Source organism: Cygnus atratus, chromosome 1 (genome assembly GCF_013377495.2).
Source record: "Cygnus atratus isolate AKBS03 ecotype Queensland, Australia chromosome 1, CAtr_DNAZoo_HiC_assembly, whole genome shotgun sequence".
NCBI lineage: Eukaryota > Metazoa > Chordata > Aves > Anseriformes > Anatidae > Cygnus > Cygnus atratus.
In genome coordinates this window covers 207,195,622-207,223,190 of record NC_066362.1, presented here as the reverse complement: position 1 = coordinate 207,223,190, position 27,569 = coordinate 207,195,622, and the positions used below count along the sequence as shown (strand labels likewise).

The 27,569-nt window shown below is 53.0% G+C and overlaps 2 protein-coding genes across 4 annotated transcripts in view; one reads left to right on the top strand and one right to left on the bottom strand.

Annotated features, from left to right (window-relative positions):
• Positions 1-589: 589 nt before the first annotated feature.
• On the bottom strand, positions 590-6,754 carry PLEKHB1 (pleckstrin homology domain containing B1). Of its 2 annotated transcripts, XM_050709210.1 has the most exons (8): positions 6,688-6,744; positions 5,609-5,764; positions 5,362-5,421; positions 4,799-4,951; positions 3,978-4,080; positions 3,407-3,446; positions 2,502-2,607; positions 797-2,160 (listed from the first exon to the last, which is right to left on the bottom strand). In XM_050709210.1, exons 3-8 carry the CDS (start codon positions 5,396-5,398, stop codon positions 2,024-2,026), a joined length of 576 nt encoding a protein of 191 aa, XP_050565167.1. In that variant the 5' UTR covers positions 5,399-5,421; positions 5,609-5,764; positions 6,688-6,744; the 3' UTR covers positions 797-2,023. The 2 variants fall into 2 exon arrangements, with proteins under 2 accessions (XP_035426266.1, XP_050565167.1); XM_035570373.2 differs by lacking the exon at positions 5,609-5,764 and having other exon boundaries at positions 590-2,160; positions 6,688-6,754.
• A 4,336-nt stretch (positions 6,755-11,090) lies between these two features.
• The window catches only part of FAM168A (family with sequence similarity 168 member A), a 176,507-nt gene continuing 160,028 nt past the window's right edge, over positions 11,091-27,569 (top strand). For both annotated transcript variants that reach the window (XM_050709193.1, XM_035570368.2), the window contains exon 1: positions 11,091-11,213. The gene's annotated coding sequence lies outside the window, so the exon portion shown is untranslated. The remainder of the gene's footprint in view (positions 11,214-27,569) is intronic.

Genomic DNA, 27,569 nt, shown 5'->3' with positions numbered 1-27,569 from the left:
CTGGCTTAGGGAAACGCTCGGGAGTGGGAGGTTTTTCTAAAAGCAGGGGGCAGCAAGCGCCAGCTTCTCTTTCTTTGCACGCTGAGGAGGCCCAGCGCTGATTTAAGCCATCTCCAGGCTCAAAGTGGGGCTGGTTGGGCGCTCTCCTGCACCGTGGTGGGTTGTGGTGGGTGCCAACCGGAGCCTATGTGGGTCCCCAAGTGGAGGTGGCCTCATCCCACTGGTCCCAGTTTGGGGCTGCGGAGCTGGGACGTGCTCACGGCTCCTCGGGCACGTGGTGCTCGGGTTCCCAGCCCGAGGACCTGCTCCTCGCCCCGAGCCATCTCTCCCCCCTTTTCCCCCCTCACCCCTCTCCTCCCATCCCACCCCCGGGCTCACCTGGCCGTGACGGAGCGGGATTCCTCGGTGCCTCCTGCTGCCCTGGGGACCCTCGTGAGACCCGGCACCACGGGGACCCCTCTGCGAGGTCCTCAAGAAGCAGGGGACATTTCCCCCGTTCCCACATCCCCCCCCACACACCATGCAGCTCCCGAGGGGCTCCCCAACCTGCTGCCCCCTCCTCACCCTCACGCGCCCGCAGGCTGGGTCTGGGTTTGGCCGCCTTTATTAGTTAGCCTTTGGGGTTTTTTTCTGTTTGTTTTTTTTTTTTTTTTCTCCAAACCTCGATGCACTTCGCAGGACGGGGTTTGCAGCAGTAGCGACGCGAGGGAGGCCAGGGTGGGGGGGGATGAGGCGGGGGGCGTTTGGGGACATCCCGACCCCCGGCGTGGAGGAATAGGTGCGGGGATGGGGTGGTCTGGGGCAGAGAAAGCAAAGCCCCCAGGAGCCGAAGCTTCGACAGCAAGAACCGGGGCGCTGTTGGGTTTCTAAATTTTGGGGTTTTTTTTGTTTGTTTGTTTCTGTGATTCTTGAGCTCCTCGTTTAATGTCAGAGGTGGCTCCAGGACGAGGACTCGCCTCGAGCAGCGATGTCCCAGTGTCTGCCTGGTGCTGCCCCGCGCAAAAAGGAGACCCCCTTGGTGCCACCACCCCACATTGGGGCCACCACCCCACATTGGGGCCACCACCCCACATTGGGGCCACCACAGGTGGCCGTCCCCACACCCCAAACCCTTTTTGAACCCACGGCTTGGCTGCCACAAAGGGGCTCGGGGCCCGGCGAGCGGCGCCTTTGCCTCCTGATGCTTCCCCTTCCCAAAACCCTCGGTGCTGCGCGTGTCCCCCCCGAGCCACTGCTGCGTGGTGCTGTCCCCCCCAGTGTGCCTGGGGGCTCTTCCAGCCCCAATCCTTGGGGCTTTGGCCCCAATTCCCAGGGGTTTGGCCCCAATTCTCAGGGGTTTGGCCCCAATTCCTGAGCTCGGTCAGCCCCAGGGGCTGGTGCAAGGCTGAAAGCCGACAGGGGCTGGACGAAGCCCTTGGGGTGCTCGCCTGTGTGTGGGGTGATGCAGAGTGGGGCCAGGGCTCTCTGGTTTTGGGGTGAGGGTGGAAATCCTTCCAGGTTCTCATTCCCCCCCCTTAATCCTTCTGCAGCCACACAGAGCGGGCTCTGGAGCCCCCTCCTGCTTCCCCCTCGCAGCATTTGGTGCCCGTGTCCCACCCTGGTGCCCAGGGGCAGTTGTGGCTTTGCTTCTCCTGTCCCCAGGGGAGGTTTTGTGCCATAAACCCCCTGCTCTGGGGGAAAGCAGCACTGAGCATCCCGCTGCGGTGCAGGATCCCCCTAAAAGACCCTCAAAAAAAAAAAAAAAAAAAGCAATTTTGCAAGAAAATTTACCTACCTCCTGGAAATTGCTGGTGGGTGCAGCACCCCTCCCACCGTCCCCAAACCCAAGGTTTTGCTCCCGGCACCTGGAGGTTTTGGGGTGGTGAGCGGTGCCGGGGGGGTGGTGGCGGCGTGCCGGGGGCAGCTTCGGGTCTTGGCTTAGGATTTCGGGTCCCTGGAGCCGCGTGCGGGTTCTTGGATGCAAAAGCCGGGAGCGGGCGGGATGGGGAAGCAAAGGGGCCGCATCCTGCGGGGTGTGGGGGTGCTAAAACCAGCAGGGCATCCACATGAAGGAGCCCAGGGCGGCGCCGGTGGCGGCCCCCGCCAGCAGCCCCAAGGCCATCTGGTCCCCGGAGACGCGGTAGGGGTCCTCCCGCACGATGACGTGGGTCACCCTGGGGGCTGCAAGGCAAAACGGGGCTGGGGGGGGGCACCGAACAAAGGTGTTCCCCCCACTCCCCCATACACACACACACAAAGCCAGGGCTCCCCCAAGCACCCTCGCTCCCCCAAACCCCACCCCTACGGCACCCAGTTTGCCGGCTCTCAGCCCGCCCACCTCCCAAAACCGGGCGTAAAGCCCCAAAACACGAAGTGATCGTGGGGGGACCGTGCCCCCAGCCCAATTCAGTGCCCCCCCCCCCCCCCTCCCACACACACACCCCAAAATCTGGGGGGTCCAGGCAGAGCTGGTGGAGGGAGGGGGCGAACGGGGACGCGGCCGATGAGCCGGGGCCACCCACCTCCGTACTGGTGGCCGTAGTGGCCGGAGCTGATGTAGGCGGTCTGGTGGGAGTCGATGGGCACCGTCTGGTAGTAGTCGTCGTCATAGGGGTCGTAGACGTGCACCTGAAGGGGGTGTGTGTGTGTGTGTGTGAGGCTGGCACCCAGGTGGGGGCCCCGCGTGGCCCCACACCACCAGCGACCCGCCAGAGCCTGGTCGCGGTGTGGCCGGGCCTTGTTTTCGCCACCCCACACGTGCGATCGGGGCTGAGTCCCTTGGGGTGGGGGATGCGAAGTGGTTTTTTTTTTAATTTTTTTTCCCCTGTGTGGCTGGCAGAAGTGCCCACGGTGCCCAGCTGCTGTGGGGAGCCTTTGCTGAAGCACCTCGAACACCTCCCTGATCTTGGGGCCCCTTAACCATGCCCCTCGCCCTAAGTGCTGCCTCCATTCCCCTTAACTCTGCCCCTGCTCCTCTTAACTGTGTCCCCATCACCTTAACTCTGCCCATGCTCCCCTTAAACGTGTCCCCATTCCCATTAACTCTGCCCCACTCCCCTTAACTCTGCCCCCATCCCCTTAACTCCATCCCTGTCCTGTTAACTCTGCCCCCATTCCCATTAACTCTTCCCCATCCCCTTAACTCATCCCCCATTCCCCTGAACTCTGCCCCCATCCCCTTAACTCTGCCCCAGCCCCTTAAATCTGCCCCCATCCCCTTAACTCTGCCCCAGCCCCTTAACTCCCCGGGGGCGCAGGTAAGCCCAGACCCACGCCCCGAGGCCGCCCACTGGGCACAGGGCTCGGGGTCACCCCCACATTTCTGGGGCTGGGGTTGGAGCCACCTGAGCGCCCCCCCCCCCCCCCCCCCCCAATACCCAAAACCCGTGCGGTGCCGCCGTTTTGGGGGGGGACAAAGGAGCCTCACCGGGGTGGATTTCGCCTCCAGCACGGCCATCTTCCAAGCGCTGCGAACGAAGCAGAGGGAGGAGGGCTGGGGGGGCGTGGGGGGCACCCGGCGGCTCCCCTGGGCGCATGCGTCCCCCTCCCTCCCCCGGTGACCTGGATCGCTAATTGTTAATTCCTGATTAGCCGGGGCTGGGAGGTACCCGCCGGCACGGGGACGGCCGTGCCCCGGCTGCGTGAGGCAGGAAAATGACTCCTAAACTGGGGGGAAAAGCGGAGAATTGGCGAGTTTCCATCCAGCTGCGATCGAGCTCGGGTATCCCAACACCTTCCTCCATCCCCTCTCAGCACAGCTTAAGGGTCCTGACTCAAAAATAAAAATAAAAGCAGAGCGGAGCTGACCGTGGCCGTTTCCTCCTGCTGGGCACGGCCCCAATCCCATGGGGATTCACATTATTTATCAACAAACCCCGCCGGAAACACTCCTGCAGCTACCCGTGGTTGGCCGAGAGGCGGTTTCTCAGGCCACCGAGGCCCTTTTTGGGCTGGGATAATTCGGGGGCAGAGCCCGCCGAGGGGGTTTGGGCGCTTACACGGCGTCGTCCTCGCTCTCGGCGCACAGCGTGGTCTTGGAGCCGTCCCGCAGCACCACGGTCAGCAGGCACTCGCGGCTCTTCCCCTCGGGGGGCTGCACGTCTGGAAGGCAAAAGGGGCAGGGTCCGGCCTCAGCGAGGGGCAGGGGCACCCCCGTCAGACCCCACAAGACCACCCGTGGGGAGCAGGTTGGGTTTTTCACCCCCAAAATCCCCGCTCGCAACTTCGGGTTTCGTTTTGTCTCCCTCTTTGCTTTGATCAGGATCTCAGAGGTTGGACGTGAGCAAAGGGCTGGGGAGCAAACCCTTCTGTCCCACAGCAGAAAAACGCGGCGGGGGAGGACAGAAAAATGCCCAAAGACAGAAAAATGCCCAAAGCGCCGGTGAAAGGCGCTTTGTGCGGCGGCCGTGGGCTGCCGGGGCCGCGCCGAGCTCTGCCTTTTGTTCTCCCCCGTGTTTGTGCGAGACGGCGGCGGCTGAGTCAGGGCCGTGGGCTGCCTTCTGCACCAGCACGGGGCGGGAGAGGAGACGGGCTCCTTCCTTCCCTCCCTTCCTGGTGCTGGAAGAGGACGTGGCGGTGCTGGGTACGGGCAGGAGCGGTGATAATTGTGCATCCCGGCAGGTTTTTTTGGCTTAGATGTGTGCAAGCACCTTTGTACGCTCCCGGAGCATCCATGAAAGCACTCATCCACGCAGGGAGGGACACGGGGCTTGGGGACACGGCTTGGGGCCACGGGGTTTAGGGACACGGGGCTTGGGGACACGGCTTGGGGCCATGGGGTTTAGGGACACGGGGCTTGGGGACACGGGGTGTTGCTCGCCTCGGCACTCGCGGCCGGTCCTCACGTCCCGGCAGCTGAACTTGACGTGGATGCGGCCGTCCATGTCGCGCTGCGTCTCGTCGTGGTAGTAGACCAAGCTGCCGTCCAGGTAGAGCACGAACCAGTTCCTCTTCCAGCGGCGCAGGATGGAGCCTGGCGGGGCGAACGGGGGCTGAGGGATCGCGGAAATCCCCCACCCCCCGCCCCCGGGATGAGGCCAGCGCCGTCCCCAAATCCGCAACCGGGTCCCCGCGGGGCGCCTGGCGTCGGCGACAACCCCGGCGGCGCGGCCAGGTGGCTTTAGCGAAGCACTTCCACCAACCCTTGTTAAACCTAAAGGGCTGCCAAAAAAACCACAAAAACACACACACAAAAAAAAAAAAACCAAAAAAAACCCCGCGGGGAACCTCCGTGCTGCCCTGTAGGATGCGGAACAGCCTCGGCCATGGGGCAGGGGGCTCCTCTCCGCTCCGTGCACCCACGGCTGAGCCCCCCCCCACACACACACACCCCGTGGGTGATCCCCGACGGCAAAAACCTCGCCTCGTGGGCTCCCGACTTACTCTGCCGCCAAAGCCAGCCGCTCTTCACCAGCGCCATGGCCACGGGAGGGTTTTCGGGACCTGCGGGACCAAGGGCAAACAGCGGGGTTAGGAGAGCAGCTCCCCCTTCGCCTGCTGCCCCGCGCTCCCCGTCCCCCTTTCGTTGGGGACGCGGGGACGTGCCCGGGGTTAATCGGGGGCAGGCGGACTTGGGGGCGGGGGGGGTTCGTAATCCGGGAACCACTGAGGCGGGGAGGGCTCCGGCCACCTTGCTTTGTGCCTTTAATCTCCTCGGGATTTAGGGATTATCGTCCCGTGGAGGTAAAAACGGAGAAAGCCGGGGCCGCGCGTGGAACGAGGCGGTAACTCCCCGAGGTCCCCCCACCAGCAACTTTCCACAGCCCCGCTCGTTTGTTTTCCCTGCCTGGGTGGAAATTAGTCCTTAATGAGGCCGTGAAGTCATCGCTCCCCGAGTCCCCGAGCACTGCTGGGTCCCCCCCCCCCCCCGGGGCACAGAGCCCCCCGCCCACGGGCGCCCAAATCCTTGGGCATCCGCACCCCACCGGTGCCCTCATCCCCCAGAAACCGTGGCCCCTGGTACCCCAAAACCCCCGAAATCTCCGTGCCAGGTCCCCACACATCCCAACACCCCCCCGCCTCATCAGCTTGCATCCCCCCGGTACCCCCAGCCCCTTATTTACAGCCCCCCCCCCCGCCTCCCGGTACCCACATCTGGTGCCCTCGTCCTCCTGTACCCCTTGGGCACCCACGTTTTGGGGCACCCCCTTTCTGCCTCCCTGGGGTACCCACATCCCCCTGTACCTGCACCCCCGGTACTTTTATGTCCCCCCACCCCCCATTCAGCTCCCCCATCCCCCAGTGCTGCCACCCCCCTGTACCCCATCCCCTGGTGCCCCACTCCCTGGCACCCCCATCCCCCTGTACCCCATCCCCTTGTAACCCCCCCCCATCCCCTTATACCCCACCCCAGTACCCCCACCCCATTATTCCCAGCCTGCTACCCCCATCCCCGTATATCCCATCCCCTTGTACCCCATCCCTAGCAGCCCTATCCCCTGGTACCCTAACTCCTAGTAACCCCACTCCTGCTACTTTTATTGCTTTATACCCCCCCCCCATCCCCTTGTACCCCCTCCCCAGTTTCCCCATCCCCCTGTACCCCATCCCCTGCCGCCCCCCTCCCCCTGCACCCCCATCCCTCTTCACCCCATCCCCTTGTACCCCATCCCCGTTGCCCCCATCCCCTGGCTCTCCCCTTCCCTCTCCCCATCCCCGTTCCCCCCCAGAGCCCCCCCAACCCTCGGAGCCACCCCGGGCACCCCTCACCGAGCGGCAGCAGCACGGCGGGTCCCCGCTGCGGGCTGCGCTCCGCTCCCGCTGCCCGTCCCTGCCCGCACGCACGGGGCGTCGGGAGCTGTAGTCCTGCCCGGGGAACGCGGCCTAAGGAGCTGCGGAGTCCCCGAGGGACCACAGTGGGGTTGGGTTTGGGTTTTGGGGCCGCTGGGCATGGCGGTGCCGCCAGCAGGGAAGCCTTGGGGCTGGTGGTGCGGGGGATGCTGCGGCTGGCACGCCGCGGGGGGACCCCGCATCACCTCCGGCCCCGAGGGCAGCGGTGGGCTCGGGGCTGGGCTGAGATTCACCTGCCCAAATGCGAGGCCCCAAAAAAAGCAGGGCTGGGAGGAGGGGGGGGATCCACCGAGGAGGTTGCAGCTCCGAGCCCTGAGCGCCCCGCATCCCCCCCCCGACCTCCCCGAGCCCCGATGTCCCCCTGCGGCGCACGTGGGGAAAAGCTGGGAAAAAAGCTGTGGGTAACACTGAGCCAGAGCCCCCTGCTCGTGGCACGGGCGCTGGGGGGATTCGGGGGGGGGGGCTGTCACTGCTGCTGCCACAGGTGGGGGTCCCGTGGGTGCCGTAAGCACACATTGGGGGTGGTGGAGTGGGGGCCACAGCCCCAACGCCGTGGGGAAATCACGCCAGGGGATGCCGAGGCTGACGGATGGGCTCAAGGAGGCATTTAATGCCTCGGTGTGATATCACGGCTGGAGCAGGGAAGGGGGGAGCTCCTTCTGCAGGGAATTCCCCCCCCGATCTAACATCAGGCCCCTCGCTGCAGCGGATTTGTGGGTCGAAAAGCACGGGGTGGAAGAAGCTCCCGTACATAGGAGCGAGCCGGGAGCAAAGAATCTCCCGGGACCCATTTCTGTGCCCGGCAGAGCGCTGGTGGCAGAGGGACACGGTGCCCAGCCCGCGGGGTCTGCGGGGCAGATTTGGGAATCTGGAAATTTGGAAATCACGGGTGGGGGAAGCGCCTGTCGCATTTGGGGAGAGGGGACGTGAATTATTCGGGGAGATCATGAGCCAAGGAACACCCAGCTCCTCTTACCAACTGCTCCTTGTCCGTGAAACATGGGCCGTATATACACATGTATATACTGTATATATTCATGCCGTGCAGGTGTTAAAATCCAAGGTTATTTATAGGCGGGGCTGGGCTGATAATTAAGATGTTTATTAAGCTTTTGGCAGCCCTTAATGCAAAAACCTCATCTATTCCAGCAGGCTTTTCAATACAAAAACCTTTCCCCTCCCCTCCCTCCAGCGCTGGCTTTACAGTGTTGAACATCAGAAGGAATTAAATTATCCAGCAGCTTGCGGGTTGATTACCAAGCACCTAAATTGCGATTGCCCATCCAATTCCTCCCTGCAGCCAAAATATGCTCAACACTTCCACGTCGGTTATCGGCCCGCAGAGCAGCCCGGTCATGCTAAGCCTTTCAGAGAGAGCCACATGCTTGGACATCAGGCTTCAGGGCCCGGCCAGCTGCTTTGTTCTGCAATAAATTGATAAAAGTTGGTAAAAAAGACTCTCTTAGGAAGGGTCAGACTTTGGCTGAAATTTTAATTCGCTCAAGGCTGATGCTGGTGTTGGTCGGACCCTCAGCCAGGCGCTGCGTGCCGCAGTTTGGTGTGGTCTTGCCCAAAGTTTTTCTTCTGCGTACCGTGAGCTCTGCCACAGGACTGGAATAATTTGTCTCCTTGACAGCCAAAGGACGTGCCGCTGACTGAAAAAAATAGATGCTATATTTAAACTGGCAGCAGGTTTTCATGGAGTTGAAAATCCATAGCACTGCACTAATGGGTTCTGGTTGGCTGCAGCACCCGGGTGGCTGGAAGAGAAGACATCAAGTTTATGCCAAGAAGAGACAACAAAGGGTGGGGAAAAAGCAGAAATATAACCTGCAGGGAGCAAAAAAATCAATGCAGCAGTGCAGGAGGCAATGGCAGGCACCGGGACCCTCAGACCAAAAGCAATGCCATTAAAACATCCCCAGATCACTCAGCTTTCCTCTGGGGAAGAACGTGGTACTGGTACAGGATTTGGGGGCCTGATTTATTTATTTGTTGCAAACTGTCCATTTTTTATTATTATTTTTAATCTGTCTGGGATAAATTTGTGGCATGCTGGATGGAAATGGTGATTTGGGGAATCAGGGTGGGGGTTACTTTTCTTTACAGCTGGCAAAGCTGAGAGGGTGGAAGAAGGGAGGTGGATGTGGGATGCAGTGTGGAAACAGCCCCACATGCTTGTGTAGGAGGACAAAGCATGGCTTTCTGCTCATTTTTGTAGTAATCAGGTGCAGCTTGTTAGGAAAAACCCTTTTGGAGATTTCCCGCTTGCTCTTCCTCCAGCTAGGCTTCGGCCGCATGGCGCCTGGGGCTGTGTTAGCGATGCTCTCCCAGCAGCTTGGGGCAGATCTGTGCCGTGCTTCCCACAGACTTTGATTTTTGGGTAGAAAACAAGGGATTTCTGAAACTGTTCACACATCTCACATGACCAGGTGGTGCAGCTGAAGGAGCGGGGTGGGCTTGGGATGTCGTCCCTTGAGGAATCGCATTTGTGCCGGCTCTTTGCATCCCCAGATTTCGCTTCAGCCTCCTCGTGCCCCCCAGGGCCAGCCCAGGAGCCCTTGGGCAGGTGAGGAAGGGACAGGAATGGGCCCGAGGACCTCGGTGGGGTCAGGACACCACAATATTTGCTCTTTTTGTCACATATCTTTATTGATGATTTGGATGAGGGAATTGAGTGCACCCTCAGTAAGTTTGTGTATGACACCAAGCAGGGGGGAAGCCAGCAGGGCCAGGGAGGTGCTCGTCCCCCTGGGCTCTGCTCTGGTGAGGCCGCACCTCGAGTGCCGGGTTCAGCTTTGGGCCCCTCACTACCAGAAGGACATCGAGGCCCTGGAGCGTGTCCAGAGAAGGGCTCCGAAGCTGGGGAAGGGCCTGGGACACAAGTCCTGTGAGGAGCGGCTGAGGGACCTGGGGGGGTTTGGGCTGGGGAAGAGGAGGCTCAGGGCAGATCTTATTGCTCTCTGCAACTGCCTGAAAGGAAGGGGTGGGGAGCTGGGGGTCGGCCTCTGCTCACAGGTAACCACTGATAGGACCAGAGGGAACGGCCTCAAGTTGTGCCAGGGGAGGTTCAGGCTGGAAATGAGGAGACATTTCTTCTCAGCAAGAGCGGTCAGGCGTTGGGACGGGTTGCCCAGGGAGGTGGTGGAGTCCCCGTCCCTGGGGGTGTTCAAGGCAAGGTTGGACGTGGTGCTTGGGGACATGGTTTGGTGGGTGACAGTGGTGGTAGGGGGGTGGTTGGGCCAGGTGATCCTGGGGGGGCTTTTCCAACCTTAATGATTCTGTGATTCTGTATGTTGGGACAGGTCAGTAACCGGGAGTGAATAAAACCCACGTGCACCCACAGTGTGCTGTTTGTAAGTTCCCAGATCCTGCTGGGTGCTGCTTTGCTACAATACTTGGCATCACCCCAGAGCAAAATCCCCCAAAGGGGCATTGCAGGAGGTCTGGGAGCCTCGGGCAGGACATGGGGACAGAGATGGGGACATCCTCCTACAGCTCCAGTCACTGCACCAGGGTCCTGAGGCAGGTGGAGACCTGCAGGGATTTTGTTGCCCACCTCCTGGATGCCAGCACTTGCCGAAAAGCATTTTGTGTTTCACATTTTTTAGGAAAGTGCTCCGGCCCTAAAAGCGGGGTGCTGTGTACCGGGGGTGCTGTGTAATGGGGGTGCTGAGTACTGGGGTGCTGTGTGCTGGGGATGCACTGCACCGGTGCTGCTGGTCCTTCCCAAAAGGATTCATTTGTTTATTTATTTATTTGTTTGTTTATTTATTTATTTATTGGTGCCCGCTCCCCCAGGAACGAGACCCCCTCTCCCCTCAGCTCTCCCCACAACCCCCCTCAGGGCTCTCTGCGCGGGGCGATGCGGGCCAGCCGCCGCACGGGGGGGTTAAAAACACGATTTTTCACTTTATTTCACACGCCTTTACAAGCCTGCCCGGCCTCCCTGTGAGCCGGGCCGGGCCGGGCCGGGCTCACGGCGGCTGCCCGGGGGCTGCGGGCGGTGGGGCTGCGGGGCCCGGCCTGACGGGGCCCTCACGGCCCGGCCACCCTTGGCGGCCTCCTCAGCGCCGCGCGAACTACAACCCCCATCACGCCCCGCGGAACTACATCTCCCGGCATGCATCGCCGCCCGCCTCCTCCGCACTACACCTCCCATCAAGCATCGCGCCGCTACCCTCCCCACTTCCCTCCTCGTCTCCTGCGCCAAGACTACGCTACCCATCGTGCTTCGCGGCGGGCCGCCGGCAGCCGGGCAGCGCCTGCGGCGCGCGGGGCATGCCGGGAGCTGTAGTCCGGGAGGCGGCTGTAACGGTCCCGCAGCGGTTCGCCCCCCCCTCCTCGGTCCCCGCCTGCCGCCGCCGCCCCCTCCCCCAGCGGCTGGCGGCTGCGGGCAGAGGCAGGAGGCGCCTCGGAGGCAGCGGGAGCCGGAGAAGCCGCAGGTGAGGGGGGGGGGAGACACGGAGGAGACCCCCCCCGGGGCGGCTGCGGCGAGTCCGGGGGCGGGGGGGGCGAGATGGGGGAGGGGGGGGGGGGGGCGAGGATGAGCGACATGGCGGGGGGGGGGACACACACGCACAGGTAGGGCTGGGACCCGTGAGGGGAGGCGGGGGGGATTGGGTCTGGGGGCTGCGGGGGGTTTGGGGGCAGAACGGGGCAGAACGGGGTCGGCGGCAGCCGGGGACAGCACCCGAGGGTGCTTCGGGGGGGGGGGGGGGGGTGAATTGGGAATTGGGGAGGGGGGAATTGGGGGGGGGGGGGGTCCTGGTCACAGCTCTGGCCGCCCCCCCCCCCCCCCCCCCCCCAAGCCTTTGTGGCAGGGTTTGTTTGGAGCCCGGCGAGAGCAAACGGGTCCGCTGCCAAAATTTTGGCTGGGAGCCATGTTGTGTGCGAGGGGCCGGGGGGCACCCAAGGGGGGGGCACCCAGAGGGGTGCTGAGGGCATCCAGGAGGGTGCTGAGGGCACCTAAGGGTGCTGGGGTTACCCGTGAGGGTGCTGGGGGACGACCCTGGTTTGCCCCAGCAAAACCCCGCCGGGGTGCTTGGACCTAGCGGGGCGTGCGAGGAGCCAGCTCCAAGCCAAGTTTCACCTCTTCCTCTCGTGCCAGGAGGGCGAGCGAGTTGCGGGGTTCCCGCCTCGGTTTATGGACGCGCCCAGCTCCGTTTGAACCCCCACGTTTTGGTGCGGTGGGCTTCGGGGTGTCGACACGGGTGGGTTATTCGGGAAGGCAGCGGGATGCTCCCGCTTCGCACTGCGCCCGCTTCGAAACGCCGAGAGGGGCTCGCGGAGCCGGGAATGCTCCCGCCGCTGATGCTCGTCTCTAAACCCTCCGTTGCCTGTAATATTCACGAGTCCTCGCACAGCTCGGTGCGCTGAGGTTGGGGGGCTCCCGTCCCGCTCCCCGTGACACCGCCGCGGGGGTGACGAGGTCGGGGGCATCGCCGCAGGACATCCGTAGCCCGCAAGCAGCGAGACCGCAGGGCCGCGAGACGCGAGGCCGGGTCGGTTTTGTGCCCGTAAGAAATAGGTAGGAGACGGTGTTTGTTTTTGGGAAAGGTTTGGGGTGGTTTGGTTTTTTTTTTTTTTTTTCCTCCTTTGGGATCGTTGCTTTAACACTCGGTGGCTGGCGTTGCGGCGTGCAGGGCAGTTGAGTTGGGGGTTAATGATGCCAGGGAGGTGCTGAGCAGCGGTCCTTCACGTCGAGCAGAGGAGCCTTGACATATGGAAATGAGAGAAATATCCCTCATCGAAAAAGGTGTTGGATTTTATTTATTTATTTTTCAATTTTGCTCTTTTTTTTTTTTTTTCTCCTTTCTGCTCCTCACGGTGACAAGCTCGCAGGTTATGCCTTGTGTTTCCATACACCGAATTTCATTCAGAAAGCATTCTTTTGGTGCTGAATTCTGTCAAATGTAGAAAAACGAGCAGGTCGAGTGTTTTTTTTTTTCTTTCCTGGACAAAGGCATGTTGTACCAACCAGAGAGAAACCCCAGGCGATTCTATTTATGTTTTAATCAAAATATGATTTAAGATGCAGCGGTATGTTTATTCTCGCTGCTAAATAGCGATGGAGGAAGCTTTTTTTTCTTTTTTTTTTTTTTGTTTAACACGAACGAGGATGATAGAAACATCTTTAGGGAAACATTTTGCTGGACTTGATTGCACCAGCCGCATTATTTCGTGAAACGTTAACTGTGAAGTGGTTGTTGATTAGAACTCAAATCGAGTGGAGATGTCGAGTGATGTAAAGAAAAAGGAGCTAACACTAGGAGATCAAAAGCTTTATTTTTTTATTATTTCTTTCTGATTTTGAATTTTAACAATTCCTTGGATTGTCTGGACCTTTAAGGCTGAGTACATGAAAACAAACAAAACCACCACAACTATGTGCTGAATATTTATCCTTGCTAGGTGTATGCAGTCATTAAAAAGACCGATAGTAGTTGGCTGTGTATATTATACACAGATATAATATATATATTTTAGATAAAATGCATATTAAGGCTGATTTTGTTCTGGAAGTTACAAATATCTACTTGCCTACTTTTACATTTCAATATATATATATTTTTTTTTAACGAAAGGGAACGTTAACATTTTTCCGAAAGAATCTCTCTCCGCCAAGCGATGTGGTTCTGTGGATGTCATGTTAATGACCACGTGCTGGGTATTTCGGGTACTGTCGTGCTTCTCGGTCGTGTCTTTGCTTGATGAAAATCCGTGTCCCTTTTTAAGGATGCACTTTGTGGAGGGATAAATGCATAAACTTCTCCTTTGGAACAAAGGGATGGGAGAAGCAAGACGTTTGCACGCTGTGGGGGTTTTTTCGGGTCTGTTCAATAATAGGAAATATTGCTTAGGGTGGGAAACCTAAATAATACACCTCAAAATTCTGTGAGTGCCCGTGGGGTGCGCTCGTTTGGGAAGGACGCGGTGCTGAGGCCCTTTCTGATCTCAGATGGCAGTGAGCTATCCTCCAGGTGCAGCGGTCAGCCTGCATTGCAGTAGGCGAACTCGACAGTGGTTTTTAAAGTTTATCTTTGCGGTTAGGCTTTGGTGCCCCCCCAAAATCGGTAACCCACCACAGAGGTAACGGAGAAAACGAGAGAGGAAGGAAGGTGATGCTGCTCCCGGTGCTTCCAAATCGTTCCTCAGGCACGTGAAAATGCTTCGCAGAAGCATTTCTGTTGAAGGCCTCCTGTACCTCAACCGAAAGCATAATTAAAACTCTAATTCAATTGTGTCTAAATTTAATTATCTGATCTGTCTGGAGGAGCCCGGAAGCCTCCCTTTGGATGCCCGAGTGCTTGAACGCCCGCTGTCGGTACGGGCGGCGTGCGTTTAGCCCAGGTTAGCGCCTGCTTTTGGGACGCTGTGGGTGTGACAGTCATGGATCGGCCTCGACCATGGTCTAGGGAAGGGCTGGGGCACGTTTTGGGGTCACCCGGTCCCCTCTGCAGCTGAATTTGGCAGCACTGGCACAGACACGGCCCAGCTTTGTGTCAACCTGGCAGAGGACTCTCTGAGTCCTTTATGCCTCCCGTGGTAAGAAACCTTCCCGTTTCCGCCCCTAAACTCTCAGCTGATTTTCAGCCATCAGGCAGTCGGGAGCAGGAGCTGATGAGGTTGTCAAAAGGGAAATACAATTTTTATTTCTTCCTTTCTGAGCCCGCTCTTTCCTTCAGCCTGGGCTACGGTCTTCATTTGTCTTCCAGTCATGCCTTTTGGGCTTGATTGTATCCGCAGAGGCCCTGATTTCCTTTTCCGCAGCACAAGTGCTCTGTGTACTTTCTGTTTCCTCTGTAATTCATAAAAGTCTCTCCGTAAACTCTCTTTTCTGGGCTGTGGATTGTGGCAAGGGACTGCCTTTACTCGTGTCCTGCCCGCTGCCCCGCGGTTCCCGGCCCGGGCGGCAGGAAACCCCTTCGGATGGTGGAGCCTCCTTTCCTCCCACTTCAGAGCCAGGCGCTGCAGAGGTGATCACCCCGTCACAAGGTGAGAGAAACGCAACGTCGTGCCAGTCTCCTCCTCCAGATGCTGGTCTGACAAAGGGGCATGCGAAGGGACCCCTCAAAAACCAGCTTCTTAGCCAGCGTGCTCAGGAGTGACCCCAGCGTTGCGTTCAGGAGCAAGAAAAGTGCAAACGACTGGTGCAAAAACCAACATAATTCTGGTGCCACGGTGCTGGCTTTCATTTACTCGAGGTGAGATCGTGCATCCGAGAAAAAGCTGGCTGGGAAGGAGAGGTTCTGGCCACGACGTGCCTTAGATGCATCGGTCTCATTTCCTAACGTAGCGTCATCTTGTCGATGAGGCTACGTTTTGCTGCTTGAAGGTCGTAATTCATCGTGTTCCGCCCCTAGAAGCCTTTGATCCAAAGTGATTTAATGAGAAAAGTTCTCCTATTTTATGGCATTTTTCAGGCTTACGTGGACGGCGTTTTCTGCTGATTTCAAATGTTAGCCAATGAATCTCGCCTGATGTTGCTAGGTTGATGTATGCTGTCGTGGGTCTGTTCAATAAACAGATGAAGATTTTGTTTCAGTGAAAATAAATAATCCACCTAACCATTTTTTGCCCGTTGACAGTCTCTTAACTCCTCGAATTAAAAACTATTGGCTTAATCTGCCACTATTTAGAACTGGGAATAAATTTTAATGAATTATTTCCATATGACTCTATTGCCTCTCACTAAAACAGATGCAGTTCTCCAGGGGCGTTTGAACAGCTTTACCTTCTTGGTTCTCCAATTAAACTGCATCATTCGGTTCCTGTTTTTGTTGAAAACGTAGCACTGAATTGATACCACTAAATCTGAGAGGAGAATGTCAGTGGCAGTGTTATGTTTATTTACACGAATACGCGCAAACCTGATTTCTTGAGGAAGTAGGGATTATGTGTTTGTGCTGCCTGCCTGCCCACCAGTAATTTTGCACTCCACTTGGCAGCTTCATCCGAATCTCGACGGGCCATCCAAGTAGAAAGCGAAATAGCTTCCTTTTTTATTTTATTTTTTTAAAGTTTTGAGAAAGTTGACTGTTGGGTAGAGGGCAAAGGATCAAATCCTCCTTATATTTTCGCTGGGATCCTGGGCAGCTCTGTAACGTTTGGAGCCCTTTGTCAAACCAAGAGACAGGGGCTGTGGAAGGAAGTCTGGTAGAAGAGAAGTCCTGAGCACCTGGGGAGGAGCTGGAAATATTCTGTAGGTGGTGGTTAATGGTCTTCATGTAAAAATCAATAGGAAAAGCGTGCTTGTTAGTCTTGTTGATTTTTAGAAGAACATATATAGGGCATATATTTTGTGTTGTTGTGCGCTGATATATTGACACTTTGCTTCGTTGGGTGGATAATCTCGATCTGGAACCGTTGTTTCTTCACTTGTTGGTTTGAATCAATAGCTAAAGAAAAAGCTGGGAATTTTCAGGGATATTTTGCGAGTCAGGGCTGCTCTGCCATGGGTGTCTGAAGCAAGAATCCCAAACCCCTACCGACGATGCCAATCAGGGATCCTACTTTGGAGGTACACAGAGCACTTGCAGATCCCCTGGAAGCTGTGGGAGCTCTGAGCGTGAAGCAACTTTGAAAACCAAACCTTTCCTTTCTTTTTTTTTTTTTTGTGTGTCTTGGGCTCCAAACAGGAACATGAATACACAAATCTGAGTCATTTCCAGATAGATGCTTTCTTGTGTGTCTTCTCTCCTTCCTGTTGGAGCTCCGGGGGGAAGCGATGATGGCGACGATGATATTCATGGCATAATGCTTTATTTTTCAAAGAAGCGTACAGGGAATGAGGTTCTGCTGGGGATGACGGAGATCCATTGGTTTCCTCGCAGTGCGAGTGGGTCTTGAATCATTTTTAAGAAGTCCTGAGTATTGTTTAGTATGGATGTGCCAAAATCCCTGAGCACTGCGAAGGAATTTCAAGTGACTTTGTGCTTTCTGGGAGGAAAAATGCAGGCCTGATGATACTCTACAGCAAACCACGTAGAAGATTATTGCTGTAGGATTGGTAAGAGCTCAAGGAACGTGCCCCTCTCCTCTGCTGGAGATGCTGATTTGCACTTGGACGTTCTCTTTCCTTTCTTTCTCTCCTCACCTTGAGTGAAACGGTCACCTGGAAAGCTGGCAGGTGGGAAAACGAAAAGGCAGAGCAGAAAAATGGGGTTTATTGTAGCTTTAATCTTCCCATTGAGAAAGTTACCATATGAATGTTGAAGTATGTTTGTAGACTGAAAATTTCTGGCTTCCTTGTCTTAGCAAGGGTTAGAGATTTGGGAGGATTATTGAAGGCAAGCTCAGAGTATTTTAGGAGAGAAGAAGGAAGGCAAGGGAAGAATAGATGCTGTCGTGCCTACTAGGCATGTCTAATTCTTTGATAAAATGGATGAAGACTGCAGACTGCAGCAAAAGTTAAAGCAGGCTAAAACATCTTGGATTCTGCAGGTTTTTTCTGAGCTTCTAATTTTCCATTGAACTTAATCAAAAAGATCTGGCTCTTTTATGGCATCAGCCTGTTCTGATTGTCTGTCAGGAATTGAAGCGCAGCAGCTGAGCTTTAATGTTCTTTGGTGTTAGGTACACAACTCTCTTAAATACGATTGAAATACGGATGTTACCGTTTGTCTGTTGGAAATGCACAATGAGGACTAGTGAGAAATTTAGAGCAAAGTCTGCCTTTTCCTCTTTTCCTTTTGGTTCCTTATATTTGAATGTTTATGAAGCATAGAATCATGGAATCATGAAGGTTGGAAAAGACCTTCAAGATCATCTGGTCCAACCATCACCCTACGACAAGATGGACGACTTGCCTTTGTAAGGGACGAGCGGATTTCCATGGTTAGTCCCAACCAGTTTCCGATAGTTTCTGGATCTCCAACAATTAATTCGGCTTCTGTTCTTTAGGTCATCCTGTTCAGTGCAAGATTTTGGACTTAACTGCACCCTCCGTCTGGGTGTATGTATTTTACGTACGAGACAACTCGTGTTTTTATTTATGGAGAAGACAGAGCTGGAAGTGATCCCTGACAAATGGCTACGTTAAACATCCCTAGCTGGGGGCTCGGCTTAACCCCTCTCTAGAGGTGCTGCTGCTAACTGGAGGAGGTCTCCAAGAACCTTTTGAGTTTGTCCTGCCCGTTAGGTGGACAAGGAAGGTGGCTCAATACTGTTGCTGATTTTTCAACCAAGATGAGTGTGATGTCTACACGGACAGGAAGGCTCTGAGGGCTTGTCCCTGTTGAAAATATCCTGAATTAAGCTTGTGAGAATTTAAAGTGCAATTACTTTGGAATAAATGTTATTTATGAAACAAGTTATTTATTCTGTTTTATGGAATAAAATGTTTCCCATGTGAACATTTATTCTGTAGTCGTTCATTCTGCAAATTATTTTCTTTAGCTTCCTGTGTAGGCATGTCGTAACTTAATAAGGCGTTTAAAGGCTTTTGTGAAAACTGCAGCATATTCCACGCGTTTCCCAGGCCCGGCGTTGTGCAGTATAGGCACAGAATATAATTTCCAGTTGGCCTGAGATTGTTTGGAGGAGACTTGTCCCATGCTTGCCGTGCCAGCGGAGAACAGGACCTGCTCAGTGCTCTCCTCCCCGTCGCCCTTGCGTGTTGTGCTGCAAGCAGCAGGTGAAACCAATGCAAGGGCATCCAATGCATTGGTTGGAGCCTGATTGATTTGCCCTCGATTCGTCTTATATTCACAGCAGGGGATTTTCAAAGTCTTAAAATGCACTGCTGTAAAGTGGAGAAATGGATTCCTTTCCTTTACTGCAGCGTCCACGTCCCGCTGCTGAGCTTTGCTGTGTGGCTGAGTATTCTGCATAGGGACTGCTCTGATGGGGAAGCTCGATAAAATCCTTCATTCTGTAAGAATTGTTTCACTGTCTGTGTGTAACACAAAAATCTAAGCTGTAGAGAAGATCTTTGGTTTCGGTTGTCTTCTTCCGTTGTCTTATGTTGTGGGCTCCAGAGATAAATCTGGTTGCGTATCTGTGTTCATCTGAGTTGCAGCTTTTCTTTCTCAATTCCCAGAGGTTTAGCTAAATGTTTGATTTTATGTACATGACCGTTAGAGTTACCATCAAGAAATAATGTCTTCAATGGCTTTAAGCTTTGCAAATGGTGCTGGGGTGACGTGCAGCGGATCAGTGCTACCTAGAGCTTTTGATGGCTCACGAACCAAAGCCCTCATTTCGGAAGCGAGTTAGCGTTACGAACAACTTCCGAAGAAAAGGTGTAAAACTTTAAGAGCTCTTGGTTGCTTTCGGATTGCCGTTTAGCAAAGTGTCCGGCATGAAGCATTTTGTTCTTCTTCTCTTCTACAAGACAGTGGAGGCGGTGAAGAAGGGCGATGCAAGCGATGAGCCCTTTCCTTTCTGATGCCAACTCCGTCCGGTGACCTGCAGCTGTGTATGCCGTAAGGCTACTTCTGTCTCAGCTTCTTGAAAGGTCTTTGCCGACCTCCCCGTGTAAGCCTCACAAGATCCTCGTGTGTAGACGTACTCCCTCTGTTTTCCCCATGGAAAACGGGAGCCTGGGATTTCTTGCTGACGTTGTACGGACGGGCTAGCTCAGGAGGTTAAACTAGCCTCCTAGAAACCACAGAGCCTTAGGTTTTCCCTGACAGTGACTATATTTTGGGCTCCTGTCTGTCGTCTTGGTTTGAAGATGTCAAGTCATGAAGAACCCGCCACTTCTCTTGGTATATTTTCAGCGATTAAGTACTCTCTCTGATTAAAAAAACGAGGTCTAATTGAATTAGTTTCCAACTATTGCTCTCAAAAGTCTTTTTTTGGCTAAATTACAAGGTTCTTTGATACCCAGTAGCTTTTCCCTTTGGAGGGAACGCATAACTCCATAACCAAGTGGCCTTTCAGCTTTTATTTTGGGCAAGATAAATACGTGGGGCTCCCCGGGTCTCTCTGCGGTCCTTAAATGGTCGTTGTGCCCTGCTCATTTTTCATTATTCCATGTAAATCGTGGGCTGCTTCTGCGATGTTCCCGTGAGGGGAGTCTTACCAGAGCAATCTGCAGAGGCAAGATTGCTTCTTTATGCCTGAAGTAATTTTCCAGATCAATAGTGGACCTCTGAACACCACCGGGCTCTTTATCAAGCCCCACAGAACCTTACTGCAGCTAACTTTGTTGATGGCGATTTTCCACGGACGGCTGCTTTTAGTGATCTGTCAGTTGGCCAACTCGAAATCCGTTTAGCACGTGATGTTGACATAGTGTAGCGGTAATTTTTTAATCAAAATGTCATGCTCAACAAAAGTTTGTCTGTTGCATTGCAGCGGTTACCTTTATCAATCTAATTTTGAATCTCAACTAAGAATGAAATAATCTTTTTTTTTTTTTTTTGCCGAGACCTATTTTCCATAACATTGTGTTGACCGTCATTAATTTTGTTCCCGTTCTTTCTAATTCTAGATCAAGTCTGATTCGCTTTTCCCTTGCTTTGTCCAGAGCTGATGGCTGGCTAACTCAGTTAGAGTTACTCGAGTCATCTTTTTGCCCTCTTCTGATGTTGGGGTATTATAAACGCTTGTCTTTGAGTTTTCTTCCATGTTCCAGAAAAGATTGAAGTAGAACCGTCAGGGTCTCAGAAACTGGAAGACTCTTTGAGGGCTCACAGACAAACCATCCTGGGTCCGAGACACTTCTTGTCATTGAAATGTGGAGCTGGTAGAGTGCTCGCAAGACTCTCCGGTACGTTCCCCTTCTCGAGGAAAGCTAGTGTATCTCTAGAGCATCCCTCATGGGTATTTCTCTAATTTTTTCTTAAAGTAAAAGCTTAGAAGGCACTCCAGCCTCCTTAGGTGGATGGTAGTTGTCGCTTGGCTGCCACTTTAGTTAAAAGCTTTTCCAAAGCTTTTTCACTTGGCAGTGTTTCTCTGGCAAATTAAGACACTTCACTCCCGAGGACGTGAAAAATAACCCGTCTCCGCTGTCGCGGGTGGAAGTGTGTTACGTTCTCCCTCAGTTTTTTTCCATCGAGGCTGAACGGAGCCTGTTCTCCTGGATCATGTTGTTTCTAAATATCTTAATGTCTCTGTTGCTTTCCTCTGTACTCCAATGTGTTTGGTTCCCTCTGTCCATGGAATCAGCACTCTGCATCCTTGTCAGCATTGTACAAAATGAAGTGATGCTATTTTCCACGTGTCACTATTAAAACAATTTGAAATGCCTCTTCTCTCTTTAGCAAATCCGTTGTACCGTTGACTTATATCAATTTGTGATCCGATATACCCTCTAGGTTATTTTCTGAAATCCATCAGCCTCGCTAGTTGTTCTCCACCTGCGCCGCGTGCCCAGCTCTTGCACTGGTCTTTATCGACTTTTATCTGCCTGTTTTGGTTTGGCACAGTTTGATCTTGATGTACCCATGTTGCTTCAGTTTTCATCTTATCCTGTAGTTGCTTCTATACAGATTACTTAATAATTTCTCTTGTATCTTTCCATTGATTGCAGGGAGAGTTAAATCTCTAATTTGCTTTCGAAGCTTTTCAGAACTCTGCTACGTAGCTGTTTCCTTTTTGATCCCAAAAGCACTTGGGAAGTTTGTGAGCGAATATTAAGTGGATCATCTATATGCAAATTCCTTAATTTTACCTCTGCTAAGGTATATTTGTGAAAAATCAACGTCTTTTACGTGACGCCTATTTTCATTCTGTTGATATTTCATTAGGGTGATAACTGAAAAGTACAAACGTCATACGAGTTAAAATCAATTATTTAAATCAGGACATTCTGAAACCTTGATTGAATTACTAGGCGCAGCCCTACTGAAATGCGAGCCTGCTCTTCTTCTCGGCTGTCAAGGCTTCCAGTTCAGCGATCACCACAGCTTTATTGGCTGTAACGAGGTCCCAGCCAGTTCCTTTGCGTTTGGATTCAGCCGTGCTCCATGAAATGTCACCGATCATTTCTGGAAATGAATCGTGTGTAATTGTGTGCTGGACGAGGCTTTGTACCTCTCCTGTCTCCTCCGTAACCCCACGCCTCTTTTACCCCTTGCTTCTGTGCCTGGGGAGTCCTGCACCAGAGCCTCCTCCTGGGCTCCTAACATGCTGAATTTCTGCTGAGGTCCTCCAGAAATTCTTTTATTTGACGCGACTGATAAATGAAGAAGAGGTAAGCCTTTTTTTCCCCTCTTTTGGAGGTACACTGCAGCCCCCACTTCTTTTTTGCATCTGAACACCACAGAACTCCCGATTTTAAAGTCTGGTCACACGTACATCTCACCAGATTTCATTTTTTTCTATCTGCTAGTCAGAATTTTATTCGTTCCTTCTCGTTACTCAGAGTCCTTGCATCCATATATAGCAACAGAAAATTCGTTTTCTTTACAGACCCTCTCGTCTGACTTTGAACCTCATTTATCCTTCCGTGTCCTTCTCTCGTGTTTAGTTCATTCCTTTCCTGGATGCATCAGCAGTTTCCTCTGGGAAGGTGTCTTTCTAGTTGGAAAGATGCTGCCTCTGCAGTTCATGATCCCCGTGTTCCCTGCGGTGTAGTTCAGTCGCTCAGATCCAAACATCCTCATCAGTTGTTCGTTGCTTCTGCCTTTTTTTTGCCTTCTCTTGCAGCCAGCAGTGGATGCATGTTTTCAGCAGCCTGCAGTGGGGTGCGGGGCTGACAGCGCCGGCGTTTCGAGGCGCTCGTTTGCAATTCCTGAGCCTCCCCGAGCTCCACGCTCAGCAAAAGCCGCGGTGGTGCATGAGAACAAGATGCCATTGACTAGCAGATTCCCACCCCTTCGGGAGGCAGCTTCCACCAGATCCTGCTAGGTTTCTCTTGGCACGCTTCAGCTGGAGCATGGGGAAGAAAAAAGTCTGGCACGGTACCGTAGAAAGACTGCCAAACCTTGACTTAGACTTTCCTTTTCGGTTCTTTTCCAGGATCCTTGAAATATATATATATTTTTTCATCTGCTCAGTTCCAGCTGATGCAGCGCTGCTGGCCCCAGCGTGAACGCTTCCTTCTTTTGACCAGAGTGATTAGCCAATATTTGGGATTGTCTGCCGAGAGAGGAAATCGATGACAGTCAGGTATTTCTTGGAGGCAATCTTGCTGATTCACAGAGGCCGTTTGCAGAGGCTGGCTTCTCTGAGCACAGCCTGAATCGAGCAGCAGGAGAAGATTTTGCTCTCAGTATTCCAAGGTCGTTTTCTCCTGCCAGCACTAAATACACGCGCGCCTGCACGTGCACACATGTACGTGCACGGTTCTTCAGCGACTTACACCATGGGTGTTTCTCTGGCTGTCCTTGACTTCCTCGTGCTTTCCTGATGCTCTTTGTTGATGTTCCCGGCTGTGTCAGTACGCCTGACAGCGTGCGTATTCTCTCCTGCTCTCTGTGCCTTGCATAGTTTCCTCCTCTACCAAAACAAAGCCTGACGCTCTTGTGTTCAGCCCCTAGGAAGCTGTTTTGCACACATCTGTTCAGGCCGGTTTCTGGCCGGCCTCGCTAGCTTGAACCTTTTCATCCAAAATTCCACGTAGCTGAATTGCTTTCAGTGGAGATCTCCTGGACAAAAACAGTTTTGTAGAGCCTGGTGCCTTGCTTTCCCATTTGGGTTACGGCAGAAAGGGGTGACGGTGTCTGTACTGCCCAAATGTGACAGCAAGGGATAAATGAAACACTGGAGATGCCCCGATACCCACAGTGACGACTTCCCTCCTCCTTCAGCAATCGAAAGAAAGGAAATTTTGTTCGTGGTCACCTGGTCGGGTTCCTCCAGTGTGCTTTTCACGGAGTTTTTCTCTTAAGTTTTGCACAGATTTATAAATGTCGCCAAACGTGCTCCACTTGCGTGGAGATGGCTCTTGCAGAAAATGCTTCGTGTCAGCGCTGCAGAGTCTGTTCTGGTGTCTTACTCGTTTTGGTTTACAATTCAGGCAGCTGCTGCCTTTGATCTGTGAAACTCTCTCGATTTGAATCTTATCTGCTCGGGAGACCTCTTTCCCCAGGATTGTGCTGGCAGTCAAGATTAGCCGGGGCTTACTTGGTTGGCAATCTTGTTTTTAAATCTGAGAGGGCTTCAGCAGAGTTTTCTCCTGGGGCGGGGGGGCATTGGTTCTGGAATCTGTTTTTCTCGGTGTTATCAGGACTTGCTGGCTATCAAGATAAGCTGTGGGGCTTACGGATCGCTGCGTTTTCTTCCTCCAGTGGCGACTGAGAGAAGCGGCGTGCGTCTCTAGTGCTTTTAGGTTTTATCTGACCTTCCTGTGATTTTTACCTTATTCTTCTTCTTCGATATTTCTCGCTTTTGTATGTGAGTTTATATTAACCAAAAGATAGCGGTAAGGACATTGGGGAAAACAATTCCTTATTCTTTGGCTCTTGGCTTCTGCCTGCCCTCCTGAGATGCTGGCACAAGACCAGGAACACAGGCCCTCCCGAGGGAGGAGAGAGCAGGGTCAGCCTGACTTCTTCTTGGTTAGGTTCTGGGAGCAGGAGATCTTTGTCTTCAGCATTCAGGACTTGCTGTAATAAGAAAAAGATGCCGGAAAATCTTGAGGGCCAACATGGCAACACGCGTTCTCTGCGGCTTGGCCAGTTTCGTAACTGCTTGGCTGTCAGAGCTAATAAACGTGAACTTCTGCATGCGTCGGGTTCTGTGGGTCTGCATGAGCACTGGGCTCTTCGGGAGTGAGGTCACTCATCTACAGGGTTGGAATGGTGGCCTGTACCGTTACGTGTGGCTGCGCTACATCCCAGGAAGGAAAATGTAAATCGTTACCTCCCAGTGGACGTAAGATACTCATTTTCTTCCTAGCAGCCTTACAGCTTGTCCAACAATAAATGCTACCTGAAGAGCGAACCACAAATTCCTGCTGATGCTAAGAGGTACAAAGCCCTAACCCCGAGATACCACGGTGCAGGGTGAGCTCAAAGACAGAAGGACCTTTTGCTGTCATCTGAATCTGCGTTCCAGCAGAGCAAGGGGCGCGATTGTATTTCGGGACTGCGCATTCCTGAACGCTGGCAACCAAATCCAGAAATCCTGACGCTGTCGTTTGAAGGCAAGAAGTTTTGCGTAGGTGTCTGGCAGTAATTTTAGCTCCTTTCCTTGAAGCAGCACATACCCTCTCTGAACTAAGGCTATTGCTTGCCTGCTGATGTAAAATAGAGCGTGCTCCAAAGGCTCGTCTGGTAGCCAAGTCTCAGGAGATAGTATTTTTATGAAACAGCATGTAGAATATGTGCTAAAAACACTTCAAGTGCTTTTGTGGCTTCCTTATTAGACCATCCAAGCCAGTTACAAACTGCAGTTAACATCGCGGTGCTTTTATGAGGTAGAGAAGTGTTGTTTACCCCAGCTCCCCACTCGTAAAACGTGCATCAGATGGGCTCAGAGCCTGGTTTCGTCGCGGGCTGAGGTCCTTGGCGCTGCAGAAGATGAAGTTCTGCCCTCCCTCTTGTGGCTGACACTAAGGTACCAGGTGCCGAGCGGGTCGTTTCGTGAGATGCTGACGGGACCGACTGTACTGTTCCTTCTGCTCGGAGCTGCCTGGTTGTGTTTCCACCTGGTGTGAGCGTCTGTTTGGGAACACACAGCCAAGGAGAAGGGAAGGAAGGTGAGACCGTGCCTTCTGGTAACGGCAGGGACTTCGGTTTGGCTTCGGGAACTGAAGCAGCATCCTTGGGGCGTGGTCGTGAGATGTGCTCGAGGTAAATAAAGGCAGGAGCCACCTCTCCACCCCTGCTTCTGCACACGCAGCTGCATCCCTTGCACCATCCGTGATGCTCGTCTGGCTGCATGATGAACACTCAGCACTGCAGGCTGGCAGGGCAACAGCCCACAAATATGAAAGTCTTGCAAAGCACAAATTGCTAGGGGAGCGATAGGCTCAGGGACAATGTCTGCCATCTTCCAGGACTTCCAGCAGGACAACTCCCCCCAGAACTTTTTAATTTTAACAGTGCAGTGTTTCTTTTGCCTGCTCAAAAAGGTAGGCACCAGGAACTTGGGGATCTTGCTATTTAGTAAAGAGGGAGTGGAAAAAATGTGGAGGTGAAATTGACTTAAAATGTGTTCTCAGGGTGAAACATGGATGCTTTGCTGGAGATCAGTAGTCTCTGCAAATCTTTTTATATTGAAATAATTTAATGGGAGTATCCATTTTAAGATTATTGGGGAGTATCCAGAGTCTATTCCTGGTGCTTGGAGCGGAAATCTGTTTTAATGGGAGCAGATTTCTGGGAGCCGTGCTTCCTGCCAGAATGGCAGCAGTACGAATGATCAGCAGGCTGCGAGATTATAAAAACCCCCCAGGCATTTTACATCCATTTCAGGTAGCCTGAAGTGCAGCAAGAAACAGGACAAAACCCAGCAGCACCTGGAAAAACAGGCACTGTTCAGGAGATTCAGGCTGTACCGGACCTGCATCGCTGGGGACACAGCTCCTGGCTTCGCCTTTTGTGGTTTTTGTTGGCTATCTCACAGAGGAACAAAAAAAAATCCATGTTGCCACAAATAGCGCTCGAGATGACTTTGTTACTTATGTAGAATTAACGCCGATGGTTTCTTCCTGATTTGGTTCATTTCCGTATTTATAGGCAACGTACAGGAGTGAAGAAACAAAAGCAATTAAAACTAGGAAGTGATGACAAAATGTTATCAGATGACCCAGGGAAGTTAGATAACTGGGAGCATTTAAAAATGCTTTTTTCAAGACAACTGTATCCCTCTGATTTCAGGAGAAGAAAAGCAAGCAGATACTTTATTTTTAAAACCAATTCTGTTTTCCAGAACGCCTGGAAAATGAAGCTTAGCCATCAAAAGTATTTCTTCAGCATTTGCCTCTTTAGAAGTTTTTCTTGACAGGGAGCCTACAATACAAGTGAATAACAAAACCTTGGATATTTTTCTCAGTAGGTACTAAAATGAAGAGGAAAATAAAGACTGTATTTAAATAAAATTTCAGGTAATCTGGGATGGCAAACATTAAAACACCCCAGCTATCAATATATGTTTTTTGCCAGGGCAGGAAAGACTGGGCGCTGTGACCTTCATTTTCATACCCTCGGTATAGTTTGAGTCCTTCTAAAATTAACCTCCAATTCTCATTTTCCTTAACTTACTCTGTTTATTTTCAGAATGATCGCGCTCTCTCTAATGCAGCTGACCAGAAGCTGCTGATTTTTGTCTTAATGCTGGTTTCTGTCTGGGTGACTGTCTTAAAGGCAGCAGTAGTGCAATGCATTCTTGTTCCCCGAAACTGCAGCTGTTTCCAGTGTCACGTAGAGACTCATTAGCGAAGTGATGCTGCACAGTCGCACATTCCTGGACTAAAAGCATATTAAGGTTTAGCAAAGAATAAACTGCAATTTGCAGGGAATGCTCTAATTCTTTTTCTCTTTAGAAGCTTTGAGCGTGCTGTATTTTTACTGTATTTTTCACATTTGATAGGAGACTCAGTACAGTAAAATAAACCTGTATTAATGCATACCGTTATGACAGACAATTTTTTTGGGACTCTTTTAGCAGAGCACAAAGGGAGCGATAAGATGGAGGCCTGCACTGCAATTTCAGAGAAACTGCTGCTCCAAGGAAATTATCAGCTGCTTCAAACCTTTCTGCAGAAGGGAACGTAACAATGACTACAATAATGCTGCTTATCTGATAAGAGCTGTTTAAATAGGATGTTTGTCTTAATAAACGGTCTAATTTGCAGGACTTCAATTACCGTGATTTTATTCTCGTAGAAATAACGCTGTGTGTTTGGACTTGCAGGGCTCCTGTTGCGGTTGGTTTCTGTGGCAAGTTCTGTGGACAAGCGT

What these genes read in the sequence shown, in the direction of transcription:
- PLEKHB1 (XM_035570373.2), bottom strand. Translation starts at nt 5,398, where the DNA reads ATGGCGCTGGTGAAGAGCGGCTGGCTTTGGCGGCAGA. An exon ending in GAGAGCGAGGACGACGCCGT is followed by an intron (nt 3,447 to 3,977) that starts GTAAGCGCCCAA and finishes CTTCGTTCGCAG; the next exon opens with CGCTTGGAAGATGGCCGTGC. An exon ending in TGGAGGCGAAATCCACCCCG is followed by an intron (nt 2,608 to 3,406) that starts GTGAGGCTCCTT and finishes CACCCCCTTCAG; the next exon opens with GTGCACGTCTACGACCCCTA.